Consider the following 20,979-nt stretch of genomic DNA (forward strand, 5'->3'; position numbering starts at 1 on the left):
AGTCTATTCCCTAATTTTCAAAACTTGAGGACCCGGGTCTTGTGGTTAATCGTCGGACAGGGTCGTGAGAATTGTTGGAAGGAGACGCGACACAGGACGAGAGCAAGAGTCACTACCAGTCCCAGTGAGCATTGCTGGAGGAGCGGGAGACCGATACCTGGAGGTCATTGGACCCCTCCACCTCGGCAGATGCCTCCTGCGGGTCTCAGCTAAAAATGTAGTTGCCAGACGGTCCAGCGGACCACGTCGGTCCCTCCAGTCAAAGACGACCAGACATTTGTACTCAGTTAGGGTAATCGACCGGTTAGTACGAACAAACAAGTAGTTCTTAAGTTTCAACTTGCCTTCACAAATGTCTGACTTTAGAGAGACAGTAGGAAAATGCTATGCTACGCTATTGTGAACTTACCAGGACTAGTTCAGACTTTTTAGCACTGACCGTAGTGTCGACGAGGTACACACTTGCAGTTGTTTCTGGTGTAGTTCTCTGTGCTGTGTACTTTTTGTTTGTAACTTGTATTGCGTCGTCCTAGTGACTCTCTCTTTTGTACGAGTTTCTGGTCTAGGGATTAGGGTTTGTAAGTCGGTAAAGTGGTCAACAAAACCTCTTTTCGAAAAAAAATTCAAAAACTTATTTTTTTTGTTGTGTTTTTGAAGAGAAATGGTATCGTGGGAGGTGTGCCGTACATGTTAAGCTGTCATGTTGATAATTGTACGATCTTATTTTCCGGTATTTTGTTGTCGTCCATTCAGTATCGCTGCCCATCTTTGTGGTATTGTTCTGTGATTTGAGTGGCAGGAGCTGCTGAGTTTCCGGAAAGCCTTCTCCCACGCAGGAATTTGACGGGGGAATTTTTAAAGGAGAATAAACTCGTCTCCTGACGAATAAAAAGACCCCTCAAACCAAAGTTTTCGGAACCCTTTTTTGGTTGAGCGGTGAGTTTTCCGTTTTGTGCTGTGTGGGAAACAGAAATCGGAGCAAGCCCCGGGTGGGAATTCATCCTGTACGAGGGCAGAGATTACGAGTGGTAGGGCTGTCGTGGTCTCGATGCTCACTTCTTGATTTGAATGTACTTGAAGGCAACCCAAACGAAAATTCAGTTCGAAGTCAAATTCTAAGGTGAGGACATTATCTTTGTAACCTACCTCGTAAATGATTGGAACTGAGTCTACCGAAAGTTGGTTTGGTAGATCCTCTCCGAGGTAACTTCGGTAAACTTTTCGTCCGTGAAAGTTTCTGAACCGACACACTAACCGAGTTAGACAGATAGTGGAAGATAGTACCCTGAAGACCTAACCAATTGTTACCGACTATGTACACCCGGTGTCGTGAAGACTAACCACACCTACTGCTGTGTGTTCTTTTTCTTTTCTTTTTTTTGTATTTATTTATTTTTACAAGTTTTTTTATAACGTAGTAAGTTTAGCGCTAAGCTAAATTTTAGATAATTAATAGTCGGGATATCCTCAGAACGAGTCTCTGGAGTCCGGCCAACACACGATACTCCCACTAGTCTCAGTAAGTACATCGACCTAAGGTACTGTCATCAGATTTGGATTTTGGGGAGTTCAAAACCAAAAACCAGGATTAGGATCACTTTCATATCCGATCAGATCAGGAAATCCAATCCAAGCTTTAATCTGGATCAAATCTTCAAAACGGGTAGTTCAAACCAACAGCACAGGATTGGGATCAGTTTGATCCCAAAAAACTGGATTACCCTGATCCCACCAAAGGGGTGGATTTCCAGTGGATTACCAGAGCAAAATGTACTGTACAATTTATTTTAAAATATGTTTCAATTTAAATAAGATGGCAAAGTTTGTTAACTGAAATTATACACCATTTTTAGCCTTCATGGGAAATACATTTTATTTTTTCCATTTTTGCTCACGATTGTGGTGGCCTATTTTGTTTTCAACCGAATGTTGATGACATAAATGTTTATGCTCATAAAAGTATCACAGCAAAGATTGTCAATCACAAATGTAATTTAGATTAAAGTAAAAAATTATCAACAAAAAAAAAGTCCATCATCTGTCATCACCTTTCAAATAAAAAAATATAATTAAACATTATAGATGTCTCTGCAATGTGGTCTCTTGTCTTCCTTGTATTATTTTTTCATGTCCACTAGATGGCGATCGGTAGGATTAAAGCACTGATATTCAGGATCTAGTCATCTTGAAAAATCGTAATCTGGATCAGGGTGATCCTATCCTGAATTGCTTTAAACTCCAGGGACAACATCTGGCCGATCCTGGATCACAAAAAAGGGGATTTCAAAATCGGATCGGATCTGATTGAGATTAAAAGTTTTGAACTCCTGGGCCCTGGTGACTGAAATGTTTAATCATGCGGTTACTGTGGTGCAGATAAAAACATTCAAAAATACTGATGAATGAAATGAGGACATGTTCCATTCATAATTTAACAAAACATGACATATTGTCATCACCTATTGTTGTAAAAAGATCTTTGTTCCTGAACTTTTTTGTATTTTTTACTTTTACTTATTGCACATTTTAGCATCTACTGTCTTTTTATTGTCTGCATAACGCTACCTTACTAGCTCACAGGGCCTTCCTATAGGCGGACTATGCAGATGCATAGGGCCCCCGCGGCCACTAGAGGGCCCCCAAGCTGAAAGTTCAGGTTCAGCCTCAATATATTTGGGGAGAATTAAAATTCTTTATTTGTAGACAGCCAAGCCCCCTGCTGTGTTCGGTGAAGCATCATATGCTTAAAAATCAAATGTAGGATATAAACACAACTAAACTGCAATGATAGCAAAGCTGTGGCTTGGGTTTTTGGGGAAATAAAGTCCAAATCATCGTTGGGCTCACCCAATGAGTGACGTCTGAGGAAGATGACAAATGTAAATTATACATTGTTGAGAAAATGCTGCATCTCTTGCATTTATTGACGTAGAGGAGCCTTATTGTTGACCTTTTTAATATAATTGTTTGTAAGTTGCAATTACTTGTTTTTTGTGAAATTAGCCTGTTTTCCTCTTAAAGTGTAACATATTTATGCATCTCCACAGATTCTCTTTAAGGCTTCCCTAACAAAAAAAATCCCCCCATTGTAGTTAAAAAACTGTAAAAACTAGGGCCCCCAAACAGCATCTTGCATAGGGTCCCCAAAAAGCTAGAAACGGCCCTGCTGCACCACTGGTCTCCGGCCCATGTCTCTGAATTATCAATGCAAGTCAAGAGCACATTAATCTGCAGAAAACATAATCTATATTCTGTGAAGATTTGTTAATAGATTAATTCTATATCCCTTTTGCCTATTGGTGTAGATATAAGCCGAGAAACAGTCCATTGCCAGACAGTGAGCGAATGAGTCATGAAAGTAAATACCCAACACATCACACTGAACACTCATGCTCCACTTGTGTCATCCCCCTCCCTTTCCTCCTTTTCCTCCTCTTCCTCCCCCTCATCCTCCTCTTTATATAAACTGCAGGGAAACCCCATCAGAGCATTAGAGACAAACTCAGATGGAGATTACTGACAGACTGTAGCAGGCACATTAAATCGCTCCGGGATTTACCAATCAAATGTGTTGCAATCATAGACTGTATGGTTGCAATGCTCCTGTGAACTTAGTTTTTTAAGGCGGGACACTCCTTTTTGCATCTGATCTTTATAGTAGCCTAGGAATAATTTATTTTTATCAGGCAGGGTGCAATAACTTACTGTTGGAGTAAAACTGCAGAAGATAAACTAAGTCTACTTGTGTTACTGTCTTGTTTCTACGGGACTTCAGTGCATTTTGTAAGTAAATCTCCAGGAAACAAACTGGCATTTTATGTGTTTTTGAAGCGGATAAACTGTAAAGCAACTTTTTTGTCGAGGGTGTTTTCCCTAATAGAAGTTAAAGCTCCACATCGGTTAAATCACACCGGTAAATCCAGCTCACCCTCACGTTAACCCCCGGCACCATGCTGTCCAGTGTGCGCCGGCACAGCCTCCGCCTGCAGACCGAGCTGCACCGCTGGAGCATCTGCGACCCAGGCAGCCAGCAGCTCACCGACAGCCTCCTGGCCCGGGTCCCCGCCTGCATCTCCCGCTCCAAGTCCTGCACCAACTCCGCCGGGGAGTCGGACGGGAGCCGCCTGAGCTGGTCGTCCTCAGACTCGTTCATCTCCACCGACTCCGCCGGGGAGTCTGCGGAGCCCGGCGGCCCGTACCGGGTGGTGCTGTTGGGGGCCAGCGGGGTCGGAAAGACGGCCTTCGCCAACATCTTCGCCGGAGCAGCAGACAGCATGGACAGCGATGACTGCGAGCTGTGTGGAGGTGAGGAAAGACGACAAATATAACTATAGTGAAACTTTATTTTTGATAAACGGCAACAAAAAAAAGAAATCCACATGAATAAATGACAACGTACTTTTTGTCATAATACAATCTAGTATTGGCATAACATCTGATAAGGACACTATTATGTCAGTGTGTAGACTATTACCTTGCATTTGTTCACGGCACTAAAAAAGCACAATATTGTTCCTATTTTTTTTATATAAGCCTATTGTTTCACTTTTAAAGTGTTCCCCTTTGTTTGTTATGTGTTTCTTTCCAGAAGAGGTGTGTGAGAAGGAAATTGAGGTAGATGGAGAGCCTGCAACTCTGACACTTCTTGACACATGGGATGCAGAGGTGAGATAGAAACAGCTACATTGACTTGTGTGACTCAGATGATGGCACACTGACTGTACACATCTAAGTGAAAATATTGAATCTAACTGTTTTTATTTGTGTTTTCAGACTGACAACAAATGTGCTCAGGAACCCTGCATGCAGACAGGTGATGCCTACCTGCTGCTGTACTCTGTGACTGACCGGGCCTCGTTCCTGCGAGCCTCTGAGCTCAGGATCAGCCTGCGGTGCGTCCGTCCTGCACAACACACACCCATCATCCTGGTGGGGAACAAATGTGACCTGGTGCGACGCAGAGAGGTGTCTGTCAGTGGTGAGGATACAATCCCTGTCTGTGCGTAATGAGCACTATTCACTGTAAGGTTTTAACTTATTTAAGTACTCATCATTGGCTTTCTGTTTCAGAGGGTCGTGCCTGCGCTGCTGTCTTTGACTGCAAGTTTATTGAAACCTCAGCCGCCATGCAGCACAACGTGTGGGAGGCTTTTCACGGCATGGTGCGACAGCTGCGTCTACGCCGAGAATCCAAGGAAGCCAACAGGCACCGCAGGCACATAAACTGTAACGCACGCAGAGAGAGCCTCCCTAAGAAGGCAAAACGCTTCCTAGACAAGGTGGTGGCAAAGAACAATCCTAGTGTGGCGTTATGGCTCAAGTCTAAGTCCTGCCATGATCTCTCCGTGCTGTAGGAGCCTGACGGAGTTTGGTTTAACTCTGCGCCAAACCTTTAAAGCAGACTCCAACCTGGAGAGCAGAACATGGTGACACCTGCTTCTGAAGGGCTAAACGTTGGATGGTTCAAACCTCAGTCCTCAGTGTTCACACTGAGCCAGGCTGGTGTACCTGAGAGGTGTTTGCAACTTTTCGGCAATGCATCCATATGCTGCTCTCTAAAGCAGACTGAGTGGAAGAGCACAGCCTTTGCAATGGACTTGACGCAAAGACTTCATGTGTTTATGAGGCATTAATGTTGGAGGATCACCGATGGAAACTGAGAGAAAGCTGTAATGTTTCTGTGTTTTGAACAAATGCATTCATATTGTTCTTTTCTCTCCTGCCATCTCTCTTTCCTCATCCTTTAGCTCTCATCCCTCCCAATCGTGTCGTCTGTCAAAGTGCTGAGATTACCAGTTGTAAGCTATTGATGATTAAATATGAGGATGATCATCTAGTGGTTTCTTTGATTTGATTTATTACGTGTTGTCTTTGCACTCTGTAATAAATAACAGACTGATGATGTGTTTTGCTACTTGTATGTTTCAGTGTTGTTTATTGAAATAAAGTGACATCATCCAATTTTGGATAATACAAAAAAACTGTTGCTTGTTGTCTGTCATCTCAAAATTAACAATGAGATGGGTGACTCAGCTTTGATACAAAGGAGACACAACTGAGCTGTCAAAAGATGAGTCAGGTGACATTAAAGCTGAACTTTTAGAAACACATAAGTCCCCTTTTTATGTTTGTCTGTCTGCATGAGAGAAAATAGGTAAAATATATTGCCATGGTAACATTCCCAGGAAGTGTTTTGTGTATGTTCATTTGAGTGACCGTCAGGCAGATGGTGTTGGAGCCAGAACATCTATCAGAAGGCAGAGCAGCAAACATTAGATAACAGAGTCCCCTCCATCTGAATTCATGGTTTCATCCGCTGAGCCATCAACTCACAGGTTCTGGTTAAATGACGGTGCTGTGAAACGGTGACTCACACACAGCCTGTTATTCTACAGTTGCAGATTCACATAAAGCTCTGTGTTGTTTCCAAGCAGCTTTCCGCAGCTTGTCAAGCCTGCAGCTTTTAGCCCATGATAATAGCCTGTGTAGCATTAGGGTGTTTTGGAGATAATTCTGGCTAAATGTGAGGTCGGGTGATAAATGTGAAAGCAGTACAAATCTTGAAAATATTGGACAAAAAATGAATAAAGTACTATTGTTGCCACATTTTAAGTTAAAACAAGATTCTTACACACATTATTGTTTTTATCATATAAAGCTTGAGTGTATTGGACTCGTCATCTTCAAAGCAAATACAGCAAGAGATTACAGAGCTGCAGCAGATCCACTAGAGCAGCTTGATGTGGCTTCTGTCAGATAAAACATATTTTGCTCGGACAGCTTTTTCTGTGAAAGGAACAAATTCCTTGAAATGGCTACCTGATCACTTGAAGTGTGCTGCAAATTCACCGCTTTAAAGAGAGATACCACTCGTGTTAGTTCAGAAACAAAGCTGTACTCATCTCTATTCTTTTAATGTTATGTTTTTATGTGTGTTTAAATGTATCTAGGGGTATTCAGCATTTACTTTTACATTCCTGTTCTAATCCCCCAGATTTTGTTTGGCAACTTGCTTTGTCATTTGTCTATGTTAAATGCTCCTATTAACTATACCATCAATTAATAATAACACGTGAAGAAAAACATGGGCTTTCAGGTTTTTGATGGCGTTATAAACTTTCTAGAGGTGGGAAAGTTTAGGGAGGAATCTCACCTGCTGTTGAAGACTTTTATAGACTGTCCCTTGACCTGCTGAATCACACCAGATGACCCCATAGGTTTGCATTCTTATGATGCAATGGATTGTGAGTGTAATCTGTGAGTCCTATTGTCTATGCACACACAGCTCTTATCAGGCACTGCTACTAATGGAAAATCTAACAGTGCAGAGGTGCATAGGTCAAAGTCTGAGGGGAATTTAGAAACTAAAATGCTGAATAGCAGATTTCTACATACATTTACCCCCATTGTTATACCCTTTTCATTCCAAGTTTTTCTCTTTTTCTTTTCAATGAACACACCTGTTGTCTCAAAAATACTCAATTGAAAATCCTTCAGCTTGTTTGTTTGCTACTATAATCCACTATCAATCTATACCTGGTGAGTATTTATGTAAAAATCAGTGTCTAATATTAAGTGATCATTTGTTTGTCTTTTACAGTACTGTCTGAATCATTGTTCTGTTCTTCCTGTCTCCTTCTCCCTTGTCAGCTTCTCTCCCATTGGCTAGCTCCTCATGAGGGCAGGGAGATTAGACAATCATTAGATTCAATAAAACATAGCTGGTTAGCGCTTGGTTAACGTTTGACCAGACAGGATGGGGCTGCTAAGATCACTCTGAGGTCTAGGGAGTGACTCGCTAGATCGCTTCAGAAAGGTAAGTCTGCTCACTCTCTGTCTCCTAGCTTTGGAAATGTTGAATATTTGGGGTAGATTTTGATGTGAGAATTGGACAGAAACTGATCTGCCTCTTTGGGTTTAACTGGATGTGTTTAGTGTGCCAGGTGCTTTTAGTTAAATTCAGAAAGGCTGTGATCTTCAGTTGACTTTGGCAGGGCCTTTGCATCAGGCGTTGGCAAATCTGACATTCGACCTGTCCTTCCTCTCTGGTGGCTTCCTGGTTTGTCTTCAGTGCCTGGCTTTCAGGGGATAATACCTGTATGGGGCACTATATTTGATGTTATAAGAGCTGAAATGCAGACTGACAAAGGTCATTGAGACAATTTGCTAAAAGGAGGAAGAAAGGGCCTGCAACACCGAAGTTATTTCATCATACTTACATCAATCCTTGTTGCGACAAATACATTAAATACATCCACTTACAGAGTGTTTTCCTCACAGGAAGTCAAGCTTAAATTAAAAGTGATTTCTGTTAAATGGTAGTGCCAGAAATGTCTTGTTTGTTTGAATATTCCCGTCAGCAGAGGTAGTGATCCTATGGAGACAAAATCCGAATTAAAGTTGAACTCAAGCGAAATTGAACAAAAGTTACCTTGCTTTCTTATATTATCTTATATTAAGGAGTGTACCAGAGCGGTGACATTAAAGGTGTGCTGTGCTACAATAAGGTCATTAGCCGCGACTCAATGTCACCTTCACTTTTCTGTGGCCGCAGACTTTAGCCTCCTCTCTACGCTGCATTTTACAAGTCTGCATATCTCAAACGTGACAACTTTTCTATACAATCCTGATACATTTTCTTAACACAATCAGTTAGTTTAGTCTTGTTCCACATGAATGAATACTGTCATTGTCCAGAGCGTAGTCATTGTGATGTTCCCTCAAACAGTATTGAACATATATTCTGCTGTTATCTGGACATAACGTCTTTGAAACACTTTGTACATTTTGGATGTCAGAGAGACAGTGTTTGCTATCAATCAATTTGTACAAAATGAAACCACACCCACCTATACAAACACACAATGGAGGCTGTTATGTTATTCTAAACTCTGAGATAGCTGTAAACTCATTGAGGTTTCCACATTGAGCTTTGGGTACCTTTGTCATGTTGATACCCTGTGTGAAAAATTGTTTTTTTAAAAGTCTGGCGATGCAATTGAGCTCTGACTTTCAGTTTCTGCTGTGTGCTGAGGTGGGTGGTTGAGCTGGATGTGTGGGTGGAGCCACACAAGGAGATACCATGTTCATGTGTAGATATCCAAGGACACATTTTCCTTGTCTTTATGAATCAATAACTAATTTTGCTGAACAGAGTAAGTCGTGTACTGAAGCACACTGGGGTTAATTGTTTCTAGAAGGACTCAGTAACAATTATCGACACCATTTCCCATAATTCCCGTTAGCAAAAGATGTGAATTTAACAGCAGGGCACAGTATTCAAATCTTATATAATGTCTTTTTATTTTCAAGGGCTTAATTTAAACCATCCTCTCATGTCACCTCTGCCTCCTCAACCTCTTTCTTTCCCGGGCCCTTTCACCATGTTTTAATAACACCTATCCCCCATATCTCCTCTTCCTTCCCAGGCTGTGATCATGACACCCATGATGCATCTGTGGTTGCTCCCACTCCTGTTGAGCATTGTGAGTACATAACACTGCCAACTGTTGTTCCTATCCTTTAATTCATATTCATAGTAAATGCACAATCAGAGGACCCTCTTAAAAGGCTATTGGATTCATTCATGAACAATTAATAGGTGCAGGAAGTATAGGCTTGACAATCTTGAACAAAGAAAATATTGATAACCAAGTTAAAGAAATGTGTGCAAGAAAGCTTTTGGCTACTTATTTAAAACGCATAAAGGAAGTGTGAATATTACTAAACTAAGCATTAGTCTTTTGTCCGTAGACTTTGCTCTGTCCTGCAGCGAAATACAAGAGTTCCCCACTTGTCATGTATTCTTGGTTCAATAAATAACTTGGCTGTAAAACATGCCCTCAATGCCTGACTACATTCAGCTGCAGTATCAAGTTGAAAGTGCTAATGTGTGTGTGAGTGTGAGAGGTTCAGTTTGAACTCAGCCTCTAGTGTATTCAGTGACCTTTGACCTCTGTTTCTGTTCTGATAGGCCTTCGGGAAGGATCTGGAGGAAAAGAAGGGACTGTTTGAGAACACACAGCTGGATGTGGCAGAGGGGACACCAGTGCCATATGCCATGCATCAGGTATTACACACATAACTAAAAGCAATTATTCAAACACTACACTTAAGTACAATTTTCATGTATATTTACCTTTTTCCTCAAACACTACTTCATACTACTTCAACGCATCAGAGGTTTAACAATTATAAATGTGTTGATAATTAATGTGACTCCCGGGTAGAGATTGAGCAATATAGGCTGTTATCTTTAAAAACAATAACTATCAATAAATTGTTCTATGTGAATTTCTATTATGTGGTTACATGAGAGATTTGAAAAAGCGGTCTAGCTCTATTATGTTGGATAGGTGAAAATGAAAGCTTTTTTAAAAACAGTTATTCAGATATAACAAAGACCAGACTTACACAATGTCGCCATGTATTTATATGTTATGCATGGTGACCTTATTCAAGTCTGTTTTCCAATAATAATGATAATCACTAGAAAGACATGTGTGTCCTACCTGCAGTGAATGTGTTTCGTAACAACTTGTATCGTTAAGTGACCATCTTTCCCTTCATAGTTTCAGGTGACCCATCTAGGTGTAAATAATTTCAGGCTGAGTGGAGAAGGTAAGGAAGACATTAGGATTACACAGGACGGGTGGCTGTACCTGGAGAAGCCTCTGGACTGGTCCCAAGAAGATCATTACATGCTCATGGTAATGTGGTCCTCTCTCCTCTTGCAAATACACAGCATAAATGTAGTCACTATAAAACTTTATTTATATGTACTTGTGCTTGTTTGTTTGTGTGGCTTCATCCAGGTGGAGGCACTGGCAGATGAGGAAGTTGTGGATGGCCCAATTTATGTGACGATAAATGTTGTGGATATGAACAACAATGCTCCTTACTTCAACCAGAGCACCTACACAGCTGTGGTCAGAGAAAACAGTCCAACAGGTGTGTTTTAAATTGGTGAACGTCCGGGTATTTGTGAAAACTGCTCGAGTGGCTTTTAGGGAGACATTTCTTCCTTTTACCCCACCTTTGCTGGGGCATGGCTTCACATCTTGGAGGGTTAAGTGCATCAGTAAAATTGTGTGAAACCTCTGGCAGGAGTTGTGTATCTCATTGGCATCGGAAAATAATTGTATTTCAACCTTAAACCGTCAGAGAATAACAGGAAAACAGGAAAGAGTAAAAAAGGAATACTGTTAAAGTTTTTCACGAGACATGTTTCAATGTAGAGTGACACCAAGCGTACACACAATACAAATGCATTTTCTAATATATATTATGAAATAAGAATACTTTTTTTCATTGCCTAAGGGAAAATTAAATAGGAGAACAGTATTTTAAGGGTTGCTTTTTGGCATTGGGCTGTAGTGTATTCGATGTAGCTGCTCTTTAGGATGCATTGGCAGGAAAACATTTCCTTCATTACAGCTGTATTACTGTGCAATAATAAGGCTCTAAGGAAAATACATGATGTACTTTTGAATGTGTATGGCAATAAAAAACTGTGTGATAAACATCTAGAAGCATTAGAAAGCAGGATTGCTGGCATGCGTGTGGGTTAAGCCTTATTGTTGCCTGACATCATTACATTTCTCCGGTTTGAAATACTCAGAGATTATTTCACTGGGATAAGACTTCAGTTTTTATAAATCAGTTTTGTATGTTGTTTCAGGTACCCCATTTGCACAAGTGTTTGCATTTGATCGGGACGACCCAGAGACTCCAAACGCTCACCTGAGCTACAGCCTGGTCAGCCAGATCCCCAACAACCACCAAGTCCCTCTGTTCCAGGTGGACCCCCATACCGGAGAGATCTCCACCACAGAAGCAGGTACTAACACTTTCATTAACACACTGTCATTAACACACATACATGAACATACAGACGTCGGGGAACACAGAACCAAGAGCACCCTCCGTGAGAAAGTCTGTAATCTGTCCATCTCTGCCTGTAATCTGGCAGTATAGTGCCACTGTAAATCCAGATTACACAGCTCATCTTGTGAGGCGAGATTAACGCTGATTGGAGGCAGATTGGCTGAAGGTATCGCGTGATGTTGATCACCGATTACTTTGAGCTTGTAAATAAGGCTGAGTTTGAAGATGCTTGTTTACATCTGTGAGCTGTTTGCCATTTTACTGAACAGTATTTAATGTGTGTGTGTTCTTTAAATAGGGGAAAAGATGCTTAAGGCTAGAGAAGGCATCCACTATGGCAAAGGAGAAGATCGCAGCATTGACGCTCTGAGGACGAAGTTTGACGACTACTGCCCAGTGAAGAACATCCCTTATGAGGAAAACCCCTTCTTCACCTGTGTGGAGAAAGCAGGTTTGTACCCAGCAACACAAATAATAATACACATGCTTACACATACTCAGCGGGGGAAGAAGTACTTAGATATTTTACTTGAACTAAAAAATAAATATCCCAGTGTAGAAATATTCTGTTGAAAGAAAATATCCTGCATTAAGAATTTAACAGAAAAAGTGCAAACATATTAGCATCAAAATGTACTCAAATTACTAAAAGTAAGAGTACTCATTATGCAGAAGGGTCCATTTGATTAAAATGGATCATATTTTTTTATTTCGAATAAAAATGTGATGCATTCAAATGTATATTACCTAAATGTTGCTGCTGGTAAAGATCTGGCATACTTTTACAATATTATAAACTGCTAGGCAGCTTGCCCTTTTCATCAAAGGATCAATAAAGTTCTAATCTGAATCTGCAAAGAAATTATTAACTACATTTATAAAATAAAAATCATGGAGTAAGGCGTATAATATTTCACTCCGGGATATAGTGTAGTAGAAGTATAAATTAGCAGAAAATGGAAATACCTTAAGTAAAAAACAATGACTTACTAATTGTACATTACCTTTACAAGTTCAGCACATTCAACAAATGTGAAAGTGAGAGGTGGTGTTAATGTAGATAAACACAGAATCACAGAGGAAGAGACGCCTGCCAGCTGCTGGTGCTGCTGGTGTGATTTATCTGGAGATGAGGTGACGAGTGTAGACGGGGAGAAGCATGTGACTCATTTTTCTGAAATTAGAGATCTAGTCAAATAAGTTTGTCATGTTAAACCCTCCAAAGTCTTTGTTTTTGTTGCCTGTGTGGCTCTAGATAAAACGTGTGTCTTCCTCTGTGGTGTCAGAATTGAGGAGGAGGAACATGGACCCCCTGGAGGACCCAGACTTCACCCTGTCAGTGCGCGTGCAGGACCTGGGAGGAGCGTCGGAGACGGCGCTGAGTGGAAACGCCATTATGCACATTGTTGTGCAGCAGAACCTTTGGGTCAATCCTGGCCCGATAACTATTAAAGAGCACTTGAAGGAGTCTTACCCTAAGGTCATCGCAAAGGTACGGAGGGATTCTATCTCTGCAGAATTGCAATCATGTCATATCCACTTTATATCCAGAATCTAACCTTCGCGATCTGGCCTCTTTCCTCCCTGTCTGGATCCAGGTCCAGTCCAATGAGCCCAATGCCATCTACACGTTAGTCCAGAAGGAGCGAGAGCTGAAATTCCCCTTCCAGATCACAGAAGAAGGAGAAATACATCTGACAGAGGAGTTGGATAGAGAAGACAAGGACATGGTACACAATAACAGCTTAGTTTGCCCAATAACTCACTGTTATCCTACATGACAATAACTTCTCAAACTTCTAGGGATGATTGTTGAACTTGTGTTTCAGTACATCCTGGTGGTGTTCGCAGTGGATGAGATGGAGCAACAGGTGGATCCACCCATGGAGATTCACGTGTTGGTGGGGGATGTGAACGACAACGCACCCGTGTGTGAAAATATGGAGACTGAGTTTGAGGTGCAGGAGGACGAGCCTGAAGGTACGATGTGTGCGTGTGTGTGTGTGTGTGTGTGTGTGTGTGTGTGTGTGTGTGTGTGTCCGTGTGTGTGTGTGTGATCATTACATAATGTGTTATATGTACTTTACATTTAATGTTTAATAACTGTAGATTCAGCTATCTGTAAGAATTACTATAATGTTGCAGCTGGTAATAATGGTGAAAATTGAAACTACTTTATATACTGCAGGGACGCATCTTTAATAATAATAAATGATATTTTACAAGTTAATTATATTTTGTATGATACAATACCATATTTAACATAAGATTGAAATACTCAAGTCTAGTAGATCAAATTGAACTAAGTACTGTAAATGTACTTTGTTCCACTGCAACTCACTAACTGATACTTAAAGTGAAGTTAAAGACTAACCTTTAATACCACCTGTCTTGAGATCACATAATTAAACATATCTATATCATAAAGAAGAAAATTGGGTGAAATTTAAACAAAAAGAAAACTCTATTCTTGTCCTTTGATAAACGCACACAGAACAAAGTTTGTTACATCCTGTGATGTAGGCTAAAATCGTCTCATTCTGAATAATATATATTGTTATCATTGATATTTTTGACACAAAACTCCTGAATTGTGTTTACTCCTTTCTGGTCAACGTTGCAGTCTTCTACAGCGGGGTTTACTTTGACTGTAACCAGAGCCCCTTGGACTGTTTATTCTTACAGTCTGTTTCTTGTGCTTCCAGGCAGCCTGATTGGACTGCTGTTGGCTCACGATGACGATCAGGCCGGGACAATAAACTCTTTGCTCACTTACACCATCCTGTCCCAGATTCCAGCCACCTCCCCCAACGCCTTCTCCATCGACGCTGCTTCCGGAAGAATCCAGGCACTGCGCCCTCTGCAGCGGAAAAACCACCATGTGTATAACCTCAACGTCAGAGTCAACGACCCAGGTAACAAACTGTGTCATGTCACACACCTGAAAACAAAAGTCACACAAAAACAAACTGGTCAAATGGTTGTAATATTTTTATTCATTTTGAAAACTTAATGGACTCAAGCTTTTGCCTTTTAATCCAAATTTGTTTCTATTTTTGCCAATTCTACAATATAATGGGCAATTATAGGAAACAAACGTTATTTTATTTGTAATAGATACAAACTTTTTAAAAATGATTTAGTCAAGTTAAAGTTAAAAAGCCCTGAATTAATTCACTTTATTATATATTATTTAGTTTTTCTTAAATGTTAAAAGCTTCTTGCACAATCCCTTATTTATTTCCCGGAAATGTATGTTCTCTGTGATAACTGAATTCATTTTATTTATTGTTGTTGGTAGTTTACTAATCACTAAAGGTGAAAATAATAATGTTTCCCCTCACAGCTTACAGCACAGAATGTAAGGTCGTCGTCAAGGTCATTGACGTCAATAACGAGACGCCTCAGTTTGAGAAGACCAATGTAAGTATGTGAGCCACACCTTCCTCGCGTTTTCCTCACACTGTTTGGCTGATTTTATTCATGTTTCTGTGTGCAGTACGGCACTCAGTCTCTGTCTGAGGACATTCCTGTGGGACACACCGTGCTGTCCATCAAAGCGACCGACGCCGATGACCCCGACAGCGGCAGCTCGCTCATCGAGTTCCACATCGTAGCTGGAGATGATGAAGGTGTCTTCAGTGTGCAGACCGACGGCCACGGCGTTGGCCATGTGGTCGTATCTAAGGTACGTAACTCCTTTTTCTACATCTCCCATGTGGTCTTCCAATGGTTTGGATCTGGAACTGTTCCGTGTTGAACTGTTAGTTGATTCGTTCATTGTTTTGTAGGCATTCGTGTGGTATATATGGCTTATATATGGTTGCAACTGATGATTACTATTTTTAATCCTTTTATATTTTATTGATTTGTTTTATCAATAAAAACATGTTTTACTCTTTAATATGGCAGAACAAAAATCCCAGTCTAAGCAATTGTTATTTTGAATTTTTTGTTTGAACCAATCAGCAGTCCAAAACTGTGTAGCGTTTTTTAAAATATAAAAAATAAAAGCTATACATTCTCACGTTTCAGCAGGAAATGTGTTTTTTTCCGGTATAAATGAATAAAAAAACTACCAAAATAGTTGGTCATTCTTTTCTGTAATTCTTCGTAAAGCTGTTGGATCTGAATTATTACTTTTGTGTGACAAAATAGAAAGTAGTCGTGCGTGAATGTGTAGATAGAGCTGCTTAGCACGACTTTAAATATACAATTCCTTGGATAAGCAGGGTGGAGAGTTTTTCTTGGCAGCCATCTTCTCCAAGAAATGTAACCTGTGAGTCAGGACTGTGTTGTGACCTTCAACATTTTATTTCCTTTTTTATTTCTAACCCGCCTGCTTGTCTCCTGACAGCCTCTGGACTTCGAGTCCTCCGTCACCTACAATCTCCAGATTGATGCTCGTAACACGGAGCCGCTGATGAAGGGTCTGGAGTACGGCAGCGAATCCACAACCTCCATCACTGTGTCCCTCACTGACGTGGACGAGGCTCCAGAGTTCAGTCAGGACATCCTGGATGTGACGGTGCCCGAAAACACCACCAAGGGATCGGTGCTGCTCACTGTGGAGGCTAAAGATCCAGAGGGCAAAGAGATCCGGTAAATAAATAACACAGGCCATACCAAGCACGCACCAACTACCATGAAGACTAAAATCAAGTAGGAATTGAATCTTCGCACATGTATTGTCAGTGTACCAACAGCCTGATATATCTTCCCTAATATTTATCCTTCTTTATGAAACAAAATGAATTACATTTAATGTAAGGATTTGGGTCTTCAGCATAGAAAAACATTAGGAAGTTGGAGATAGACTTATGTACTGTTGGTATTTGTTGACAACAGTAGAAATAAAGAATAATCTCTGCCTTGTGCTTTAATATGAAGTTCCTCTAAAACCCTTCAATAATAGCTCCCACAAACCTTTATAAAATGTCAGCAACTAAGAAAATTCCCAACTATTGAAATGTTGAACTATTAAATATCTTAGAAAATTAAATATGTTAAACTACACATCAAATTACTAATAATTGTTTTACTTTTTATTTAAAGGCAATAACCACAAAAACAGCTCAGAGCTATAAACCCTTACACGGACTTCAAAACACACTCCTAAAAACCTGAGGGAGACAACACTTAGTCTGTATCCATGTTGTTTATCTGCTTAAACAAGATGTGATGTATGATAGAGGACTGAACACACACACACACACACACACACACACACACACACACACACACACACACACACACACACACACACACACACACACACACACGGAAATGTTCCACTGGATCATTACTGTCTTTGTTTTTACCATTACTGCGACTGTTAGGACTTGACATGTACACAAGCCAGGCTATTGAATTGTTTTGACTACCATTATCCCCCCCCAGGCCCCCAGTCCAGAGCCTGGTGTACTGTGGATGATTTATAATATATATTACTAATATACACACTTATTTGTGTGTGATTGTTGTTCAGATTCACGTTGGACGGTGACTCTCAAGGATGGCTGGAGATCGATGCTGCCACAGGAGAGATCAAGACCAAAGGAAAGCTGGACAGAGAAACGCTGGAGTCTTTTGAAGTCACTGTCACTGCATTTGAGAAGGGTGAGATATCAGCTTCTAACAGTGTCATGTTTTCTCAAGGATTGTGCCTTTAATTTATAAGAAAACATCTAGGTGAGCAGAGCAACTAAGAAGATCTCTTTAACAAAGGAACATTGGTACAGAAGTGGATTCAATAACTTGATAATATTATTAATGTTGTTAGTATTTTATGTTCTTACAAACTGAAACCTGACCATTGTTTTCCTTTATTTAATAAACTAGTTTCAGGAGACCTTTCTCATGCTTTTTGATTTATCTCTAAAGAGAACCCAGAAAAGTCTTCTGAGCGTGTGGTGTCTGTGAGGCTGCTGGATGTCAACGACAACTTCCCCAAACTGACGGAGAAGCAGGCCTTCATCTGTGTGAAGAACGCCAAGCCTGTCACCATCAAGGCCGAGGACACAGACAGCGCTCCCTTCTCCCAGCCGTTCACCTTCGCTTTCGCCCACGGCAAGAAATCTCCCAACTGGGAACTGAAGAGCGTTGACGGTACGCTGACGTTCTTTACTAGTCATTTAAGAAAGCAGAGAAAGTGTTAACTAAAACGTTTTACAAATCTTAACACTGTTCTTGTGTTTCTTTGTCTGTTATACAGGTTCATCAGCCACACTGACTCTGAGGAAATCTCCGATTGAAGATAAAACCTTTGTAATTCCCATTAGCATTAAAGACAGTACAGGCCTGGGAGTCACACAGTCGTTTGAGGGTGAGTTCAAAGCCCAATATGTAGTAAAAATATTAGATTAGATAGAGCTTTATTGTCTCCCATAGGAGAAATTTGTCTTGGGCATCGAGATAATAACCATAAAACATTTAGGACAATCAGTCATAGATACAGAACAGAGATCACATATCACATGGCCAAGAAACATACAGGTACAGAACTTTCCCTATTGCACATATCCCTATTGCATTCATACATAATCAAATATTGTACTTTTCCCTATTGTATTTATACATAAATCAAATATTGCACTTTCCCTATTGCACCTATGCATAGTGTCCGTCAAATTGCACATATCCCTATTGTATCCATAGCTATTTACACATATTCCTTAATTTCATAAACACAGGCAGAGTAATTTTGTTTTAATCAATCCAATATTCAGCAACTTGTTCCTGTTAACTATAACACATGATAATCTGCCGCTAAAATGAGTCCCCAACAAATCAACCATTTCCTCCTGTTTGATTTGCTAAAAACTAGATGAGTTTTAAAAAACACTATAGTATTTTTTAAGCTTTTCTAAACATGAAATAAGATCTTTTGAACAAGATATATATCTTTATAAAGGACAAATATGCTTGGGGCTTAGTTGCAAAGAGAGGAAAGGGAGACCAGTAGGCGTTTAGAGAGACACTATGAATGTTGAATGCTGAGTCACACAGTGAAGCAGAAAAAACAGTGGTCAGATTTAATTAAAACGTTTGAAAAAAAAATTATAATATGGGCTGAAATACAAACCTGTGTTTTAAAGTGAAAAATTGACCAACATTTGTACACAGAGACAGTTTACACAGAATGTAATGGGAGAGATTAACTGTCATCGTTTTTGTTTCTGTGTCTTTTCATGCGATTCGTATACAGCGATTAACCTAAGCTGCCTCCTCTAAAGTTAAACGATAATAATATACTTCATACCATGTATTTTATAAATATAAATATAAAGTTTGATGACATGTGTGTGTCTCTTCCCTATATTCCAGTGAGAGTATGTAACTGCACAGAGCTGGGTTACTGCTACATGGCGCCAGTGGAGCGTAAACTCGGTTTTGGGATGGGACCCACTATCGGGATCCTGGCCGGCGTTCTGGGATTCTGCCGTAAGTCTGACAAACTGTCATATATATTACTCTGTTATCTTTGAAAAACAAATTCACGTTTTAACCGGCATTGTTCATACTGTAGGATATTGTGTTGTTATCTAGTATCGTGTTGGTGACTGATTTTTTTTTTCTCTTGTTGCAGTCATTGTCTTCGTCATAGTGATCAAACGTATTAATAAAGGGAACAAGAGAAACCTGAATGAGGATGAAGAAGAGAAGAATCCCATTAATTAGAGACCACACACAAACACAAACACACACACACACACACACACAAAATAACACGCACACACCAACACAAACACACATATTAACACAACATTATTTTATTGTATTTACAAGAGAGAGTTAAGTGCTGTGCACAGTTAATAACTGTCAGGTGGCCCCATGCTAATTATGCATTTATAAAGCTTGTTAACATATTTTATTTGAAGTTCACTCCTAGACTCGGGTTGTTTAATTAGCAGCTAAACTATCGCACATAATCCAATTTGTTTTTGGCCCAGACCGTTTGTGAGTAATTCTCTTCTGCCTTAATGTGTTGTTACAGCTGGAAATATCTTTCTTATTTAGAAACATCTTAAACCCAGAATGTCTCTGTCTGTAATGAACAATAACTGCTGTGTTTTGTAAGGAATAGTCATTGCTTTGTTTCCAAATAAACAAGAAACTGGGGAACACTTTTGTTTTCACATTATCATTATGTGTGTGTGTGTGTGTGTGTGTGTGTGTGTGTGTGTGTGTGTGTGTGTGCGCGCGTGCGTGTGTGTGTGTGTGTGTGTGTATGCTGCTTGTGTAGGTGTGTGTGAAGTACATACGGTGCATGTCAGATAAGAAATTAGATGCAGCAGATCTTTCAAACATTGAAACTTCAAATACGTTTTTCTCCTCTCCAGTCCATTTCCGACTAATATTTATTATGTGCTTAAAGGTGGGGTAGGTAATTCAGTTCAGAAACACTTTTTGTTATATTCCATGGAATGCTCTTAACATCCCGATAGCAATGAATACATTAAATGCTTTGTCAATAAATACATAAAAAAACTTCATCTGCGGAAGCCGTGGTGCTGTAAAAAGTACGACCACATTTTTTCCGGTTGTGTACTTTCAAATTCTAGCGCACTCGAGCTGCTTTCTCCATTATTACCTACCCCTGTACCTTTAAAGGTCCCATGTCATGCTTTTCCGGTTATTACCCGTCCCCTTGTGTGTTATGAAGGTTTTTATGCATGTAAATGGTCTGCAGAGTCACAAACCCTCAAAGTGCACCCTGTAGCGAGTAAAACTCTAACACCGAAAAGACCTGTCTATGCTGCCTCAGAACCCCTCGTTGGAGATTTCTCTTTTTCTATTTTTTTCTTCCTGGGTATAGTGACGTGCCCATACCCAAATGAACCCATTTGTCCAAATAGACCAATCCATGGAGCTCCTCATACACACACACACTCTCTCAGCGGTGAAGAGAGTGAATACACATGCTATACAGAGATGCTGTATGAGAAACCAATGTGAGTTTGGAAAATTGCACAATATAAATATATTCTAGACCTCAACAATGGAATTATGATCAGTAGAAAATGGCCATGACATGGGACCTTTAATAGTCAGTACTATTGCATCCGTCTTTGCCCGCCCCCCCCCCCCCCC

At 40.3% G+C, this 20,979-nt stretch overlaps 3 protein-coding genes across 4 annotated transcripts in view; all 3 read left to right on the forward strand.

Moving 5' to 3' along the window:
* Positions 1 to 20,979, forward strand: part of LOC104952994 (CAP-Gly domain-containing linker protein 2-like) — a 50,417-nt gene that overhangs the window by 22,922 nt on the left and 6,516 nt on the right. The window lies entirely within an intron of this gene.
* On the forward strand, positions 3,539 to 5,940 carry gem (GTP binding protein overexpressed in skeletal muscle). 2 transcript variants are annotated; one of them, XM_010779895.1, is made up of 4 exons: positions 3,539 to 4,305; positions 4,589 to 4,665; positions 4,774 to 4,978; positions 5,071 to 5,940. In XM_010779895.1, exons 1-4 carry the CDS (start codon positions 3,951 to 3,953, stop codon positions 5,352 to 5,354), a joined length of 921 nt encoding a protein of 306 aa, XP_010778197.1. In that variant the 5' UTR covers positions 3,539 to 3,950; the 3' UTR covers positions 5,355 to 5,940. The 2 variants fall into 2 exon arrangements, with proteins under 2 accessions (XP_010778197.1, XP_010778199.1); XM_010779897.1 differs by having other exon boundaries at positions 4,592 to 4,665.
* Positions 7,766 to 20,004, forward strand: cdh17 (cadherin 17, LI cadherin (liver-intestine)). Its single transcript, XM_010779894.1, has 19 exons — positions 7,766 to 7,816; positions 9,429 to 9,485; positions 9,974 to 10,069; positions 10,572 to 10,709; positions 10,815 to 10,950; positions 11,681 to 11,839; positions 12,185 to 12,337; positions 13,173 to 13,378; positions 13,485 to 13,616; positions 13,716 to 13,866; positions 14,592 to 14,801; positions 15,233 to 15,309; positions 15,386 to 15,574; positions 16,244 to 16,488; positions 17,375 to 17,505; positions 17,770 to 17,994; positions 18,101 to 18,211; positions 19,213 to 19,329; positions 19,475 to 20,004. The coding sequence occupies exons 2-19, from the start codon at positions 9,438 to 9,440 to the stop codon at positions 19,564 to 19,566; spliced, it is 2,616 nt and encodes an 871-aa protein (XP_010778196.1). The 5' UTR covers positions 7,766 to 7,816; positions 9,429 to 9,437; the 3' UTR covers positions 19,567 to 20,004.

Source organism: Notothenia coriiceps, unplaced genomic scaffold (assembly GCF_000735185.1).
Source record: "Notothenia coriiceps isolate Sejong01 unplaced genomic scaffold, NC01 NC01_scaffold00020931, whole genome shotgun sequence".
NCBI lineage: Eukaryota > Metazoa > Chordata > Actinopteri > Perciformes > Nototheniidae > Notothenia > Notothenia coriiceps.